The 6673-nt window shown below is 38.6% G+C and overlaps 1 protein-coding gene across 2 annotated transcripts in view; it reads right to left on the bottom strand.

The window, feature by feature from the left end:
- Positions 1-6673, bottom strand: part of LOC107660477 (UPF0505 protein C16orf62 homolog) — a 23197-nt gene that overhangs the window by 2560 nt on the left and 13964 nt on the right. For both annotated transcript variants that reach the window (XM_016449785.1, XM_016449786.1), the window contains 6 exons: positions 5636-5734; positions 4475-4552; positions 4170-4284; positions 1752-1891; positions 1499-1664; positions 1277-1395 (listed from right to left, as the gene is read on the bottom strand). In XM_016449785.1, the coding sequence (XP_016305271.1) occupies positions 1277-1395; positions 1499-1664; positions 1752-1891; positions 4170-4284; positions 4475-4552; positions 5636-5734 (717 nt within the window). The remainder of the gene's footprint in view (positions 1-1276; positions 1396-1498; positions 1665-1751; positions 1892-4169; positions 4285-4474; positions 4553-5635; positions 5735-6673) is intronic.

The raw sequence follows: 6673 nt of genomic DNA, 5'->3' as shown, positions 1-6673 counted from the left end.
TGTAATTAACAACGCAGCAGCGCCGCATCTAGTGGCTTCAACTGGATAGGCTAACAAAAACATTAAAAAGCAACGTCACTTACATCGTCATTGCATCTCATGCGCCACTGATAAGGCTGCCTCCTTAACACACACCTAAAATTCGAATGCAACATTTTTGCATTCGAATGTGGATTTTTATTTTAAATTCAACGAATATTCGAAATTCGAATTTTTTTTTTGACAGCCCTAGATGTCACATGGACTATTTTACCGATGTCCTTGTTACGTTTCTGGACCTGGGAACATTTCAGTTGTGTTGCTGTCTATGGAGGGTCAGAGAGCTCTCGGATTTCATCAAAAATATCTTAATTTGTGTTCTGAAGATGAACGAAGGTCTTACGGGTTTGGAATGACATGAGAGTGAGTAATTAATGACAGAATTTTCATTTCTGGGTGAACTAACAACACTGCTCATGATTATAGCAATAGCTCCTCTCAACCCCTTAAAGTAAAAGCTTGCTGGATGAGAATTCATGAATCAGAAGTGACATCTTTTTCTGTTTAAAATGGTGAATTCAGACATTTTGGATTATTGACTTTGGTTTATTGTAACACAACTAATATGTACTGTAACTCTTCTCTATCAATGTTTTTAATTCGTTTCTTCAGTGTCCGTGGACACTTTTATACTGTGAACCAAAACTTCCAATGTAGAACCCAGACTCTGGCCACAAAGAACACAGATGAATTAAACAAAAAAGAAAAAAACAAACGTTCAGCAACTTTTGCCGCTGATTTTTACCGATAACCGATAAACTATCAGTGCTGATTAATCGGCAAACACTATGGCCCGGTTTCACAGACGGGGCTTAGCTTAAACCAGGACTAGGCCATAGTTCAATTAGGATTTTAAAGTAATTTTTATAAACATGCCTTAGAAAAAACATTACTGGTGTGCATCTGGAGACAAAACAAGGGCACTGACATATTTCAAGATCAATCAGTGCAAGTTTCTTTCAGTTGAAACAGCTCAGACTTACATTTTAGTCGGGGACTAGGCTTAAGCCTTGTCTGTGATCCCGGGGGTGAATATCGTTTTACCTCTAATGTCCATTGTCAACAACCACAAAGTGTCACAATACTTTCATTTTGAACACCATACTTATTGTTTTATCTTGTAAAACCTTAAAAAGCGTCTATACCTTGATATTTTGTTGTCTAATGCATTGAGACATTGAAAAATTTATGATAATGTCTGAAGGGTGCAGATACTTTTAGAGACACAGTATCTCACCTCATCTTGGCCCAGCTCCTTTAAATGATCCAGAACCTGACTGATCAGTGTCTCACACAACTTGTTGATCTCTGCGATGAACTTGGGATCTCCTCCATAGAGGGTTTCGTTGGAATCCACTGCAACAGGAACAAACATGCTTCCATTTAGACTTCAATGTCAGAAAGACATTAAGCCGATGTGTTTATTAGAGAACATGTCTGCATTTATTCACTGCGGTACCTTTAGGAATGGTGTAAAGATAGCTTTCTTGGCTCATTGCTGCTAGTAATGGTAAAGCGCTGATGTAGACGCGGATCTTAGCGTCACTGTTGTCCTCCCAGGTGTAGTCCTGCACCATATTCAACAGCCCTCGCACCAGATACAGCACACCCTGCTCCGGATGATCCTACGAGACCAAGTCAACAATCACGCTTAGATATGTACTAGCGAGATGAGGCTAAAACACTCCTACAGATATTTAAGCATGTATTACCGGCACTACGAGCAGTGTGGAGAGGAAGTTGTTAATGAAGTCGAGGAGGAAGGGCTCAGACGATCGCTGTTTACCCTCAATGCTGATGGTTCGCGGGACTTCTGGCAAAAGACTGACTGCTGCCTTCAGAAATGCATCCGCTGAGAAATAGACACAGAAATTAAAATTAAGTTTTCACAGTCCATATCAAATCTATACCATCACACCCAATCTTGGCTGATCATGGCAGAGGGTCCTCTTTGCACTGATATGAGGTCAGTTTTGTACACATACATCTGAAAGTTTGGAATCTTTAAGATCTTTGGAAAGAAGTCTCTGATGTTCATCAAGGCTGTATTTATTTGATCAAAGAAACAGTAAAAACAGTAAAATTGTGAAATATTATTTAAATAATGCAATTTCAAACATGAACCCTCGGAAAACATTATAATAGGCTGATTTGGTGCTTAATAAATATTTCTTATTATTAGCAATGTTGAAATCAGCTTTTGTTGCTTAATATTTTGGGGAAAACCACAATACACTACCTTTCAAAAATTGGAAGAAATTTTATTTTTTAAGAAATTAATACTTTTATTGATTATTAAATTGATGAACTATGACTGTAAAGACATTTATTACAAAAATAATTATAGAAGCAATCAAAACTATCAAAAGAGCAATAATATGTACAGGAAGTGCTGTGACAACTCTCGGTTAGCCTAACGCAGTATACGTAGCAAGTTTTTTTTTATTATAATAAATAAAAAGAAAACAAATGGATAGAATAGAAACAAGCAGATAGAATTTTTAAAAATAAAAATAAGTCAAACGAATAGAAAAAGAACAGAGAATGCTAGTGTTAGAGGGTCATTATTTATAATAAATAAAAAGAAAATAAATATGTATAACAGACAGAGAATGCTAGTGTTAGTGTTTTGCTTTTCTTTTTAAATAAAACAAGTAGTTAGAACAGAAAATATATTTTTTTTTAATAAAAAAAAAACAAGTAGATAAAATAGAATTAGAATAGAGAGTGCTAGTGTTAGAGGGTCAAATGAAGATGGAAAATATGTGTTTTCAGCCGTTTCTTGAAGATGGCTAAGGATTCAGCAGCTTGGATTGAGTTGGGAAGGTCATTCCACCAGGAGGGAACAGTTAATGTAAAAGTCTGTGAAAGTGATTTTGTGCATCTTTGGGATGGCAGTATAATGTGCCATTCATTTGCAGAACGCAAGCTTCTAGAGGGCACACAAGTCTGAAGTAGTGAATTCAAGTACAGGGGTGCAGAGCCAGTGGTGGTTTTGTAGGCAAACATCAATGCCTCAAATTTTATGCGAGCAGCTACTGGTAGACAGTGCAAATTGATGAACAGAGGTGTGACTCTTTTCGGCTCGTAGACCTGGCTGGAAGACCTGCCAAGAAAGCATTGCAATAGTCCAGTCTGGACAAAACAAGAGCTTGAACATATTCCGAAAGAAAGGGCCTGATCTTCCTAATGTTGTATAACGCAAATATGCAGGAGCAGACAGTTTTAGCAGTGTGGTCTGAGAAGTTCAGCTGATCATCAATCACAACTCCAAATTTCTGGCTGTCTTTGAAGGAGTTATGTTTGATGCGCCTAGCTGGATGGTGAGATTGTGATGGGTTTGTTGAAACCACAAGCAGTTCTGTCTTGAAGGTGATGAAGAGTTGAAGGTGATGGTCCTTTCATCCAGTAAGAAATGTCTGTTATACATGCTGAGATGCAAGCAGCTATCTTAGGATCGTCAGGATGGAATGAGAGGTAAAGTTTAGTGTCATCAGCATAGCAGTGATAAGAAAAGCCATGTTTTTGAAAGACAGAACCTAGTGATGCCATGTAGACAGAGAAGAGAAGTGGTCCGAGAACTGAGCCCTGAAGCACCCCAGTAACTAGATGTTGCGGCTTGGACACCTCACTCCTCCAAGATACCTTGAAGGACCTATCTGAGAGGTAAGACTCAAACCACTGGAGTGCCGTTCCTGAGATGTGCTTTGCCAATAGGGTTGACAGGAGGATCTAGTGGTTAACCGTGTCAAAAGCAGTGGACAGATCCAGCAAGATAAGTATTGAAGATTTGGAAGCCAGCTTCAACAACCGAGAGTAAGGCACTTTCTATTCATCAAAGAATCCTGAAAATAATGTATCACTGTTTCCACAAAAATATTACACAGCAAAGAAAAAATTATTGATCATATTAAAAGATAATCAGCATATTAAAATAATTTCTGATGGATTATGTGAAACTGAAAACTGGAGTAATGGCTGTTGTTCTATCACAGGAATAAATTACATTTTATTTCACAACATTATGGTTTATTTTGAACGGTAGTGTATTTGAATTATCCTTCACAATGAGAGGCTGGATCAAGGATGTACAAGAGTATCTTCAGTCTAAGAGAGGCTCCAGCACTCACCTTGGGACAGACACTGGTTGGCCAGTGCTACCTGTCCAGAGAGCAGATAGAGGTTGAGACGGCTGAAGATACTGGTGAGGGACGGAATGGTGATGAAACCGTAGGTAGCACATGCCTGCAAATAAACACACAACAGGCAGCAAAAACTCAGTCACTTATGGGCTAAAATGGGATAAAGCAGGGATCCAATTGTATTAGAGGGAATCTCCTGAAGCCTGTCAATTACAATTTACAAATTACAACTTGAAAAAATTCCTCATAAGATTCAACCATTATGTAAAAGTGACACAGAAAAAAAAACTAACCCTGACAAAAGCAGCTGTTTTACGTGAGTGATTGCCTTTCATTACACGTCTGGTCTCCATGGCTAACTGATTCACCGTCTGTAAGAAAGACATTCATATCATCATGACAGACAGTCCCTCAGCACTCCATTAGACTAATGTTAGACTTTACAGCATGCCATTTCAATCTGCTTACTACAATAAAACCCATAGGCACATGAATATGAATAATGTGTTTTAATAAATCCTCTATCATGACCCTGATCAGATACTACAGCTCTGTCAACACGTATCATGAACGCAGAGGCACGTGCCCCCTCAGATTTTTGAGCCAAGTGGATTTTGAATGCAGCTTCCAAAACACAAAAAATAGCCGATTAATATTTTCTATATTTAATACAATCACACCGGCGTGATTAACGTTCAGTGCGTCATATCATCAGCTGCTAAATTAAAATCTGCGTTCGCTGGCTGGCGCTGAGCCAGATACAGACGTGTTTTTACAGCACTGCATTATAACCAATCACACACGATGCTGTTGAGCTTATGAATGTAATGACCAATCAGAGGTGTTCAGATGAGTCATCGCTAAAATGCCGTGTTTTCTTCACTCGCTCGCTGACTGAATACCTCTTTCTGGCGAATTCTCTCGTTCCCCGGTCGGCCCCCCCCCCCCCAAAAATAATGAATGCATGACGCCCCTGCATGAATGCATGAAATGCAGGCTGCAAAGTGACCTTGGTGGAAGAGATAAATTTACTACAAAAACAATATAGAAATGCATAAGTGAGAAGACATACACTGACATGAAAACACAGTTGTTTGCTGAAAACAAAAATATGCACTCAAATTATATAATATAATGTTATATATAATACACTCATTATATTATATAATTACAAACACATAGAATTATATAAATATTATAACTCATTTATTATATAAACACATAGTATATATATACACACACACACACACACACACACACACACACACACACACACACACACAGTGTCTGTGTATATATATATTGAACATTTACCAACATTATATAACGGTGAACATGCAAATGTGTTTACAAATTATTGAAATATTCAATCGCAGGGGGCATTTCAAGCATACAGAAAGATTTGGAAATCTCTGGCATAAAAACATACATCCATTAGGACACAGGCTGCTCACATGAATCAGGTGAATGATGATGGGCTCCAGATTACAGAAAGTTGCCCTGGCTTCCACACAGAAACTCAACTGCTGCTCAAAGTCCCTCCCAAATGACACCTAATAAAAAAGGACCAAAATATAAAAAAAAAAACATTGAAACTATATATGTTATGTTGTAGTTGCTCACTCTGACCATAAAATTTACAGTTTAAATGATAGAGTGCCGTGAAAAGGTTTTTGCCCCCTTCCCCCTTGCATATTTGTCACACTTAAAAGATTCAGATCATCAAACAAATTTTAATATTACACAAAGATAATGCAAGTGAATACAAAATGCAGTTTTTAAATGATGATTTCATTTATTAAGGGAAAAAAGCTGTCCAAACCTACCTGGCCCTACGTGAAAAATGTATTGTCCCCTCCTCGTTCATGAAAGAACTGTGATTAACCACATTATTTTAGAAAGCTGGACCCGTACCGGCGTTCACTTGAACCGTACCCCAGACCACCCTTTTTAAGCGGACTCGGGTACGGTTCGCGGGTGCGCACCCAAGTTCGGAAGACAGCGTTCACATCATCCAAACGAACCAAACTCTGATGTCAATCGAACCCGGGTGCGCACCAAAAGTGCTAGTGTGAAAGCACCCTTAAATAGAACCTGTCTGATAAAGTGAAGCATGCTTAAAGAGCAACACATTATGCCGTGATCTAAAGAAATTCATGAACAGATGAGGAACAAAACAGTTGACATGTATCAGTCTGGAAAGAGTTATAAAGCCATTCCTAAGGTTTTGGGACTCCAGCGAACCATGGTCAGAGCCATTATACACAAATGGAGAAAACTTGGTGGTGAACCTTCCCAGGAGTGGCTGGCCTACCAAAATTACTCCAAGAGCGCAATGACGACTCATCCAGGAGGTTATAAAAGAACCCAGAACAACATCTAAAGAACTGCAGGCCTCACTTGCCTCAATTAAGGTCAGTGTTCATGATTCAACAATAAGAAAGAGACTGGGCAAAAACGGCATCCATGGGAGAGTTCCAAGGCAAAAGCCA

Source organism: Sinocyclocheilus anshuiensis, unplaced genomic scaffold, assembly GCF_001515605.1.
Source record: "Sinocyclocheilus anshuiensis isolate Anshui unplaced genomic scaffold, SAMN03320099.WGS_v1.1 scaffold1449, whole genome shotgun sequence".
Taxonomy (NCBI): Eukaryota; Metazoa; Chordata; class Actinopteri; order Cypriniformes; family Cyprinidae; genus Sinocyclocheilus; species Sinocyclocheilus anshuiensis.
The sequence above is the reverse complement of the archived record's forward strand: the minus strand, read 5'-3'. Positions and strand labels throughout refer to the sequence as shown.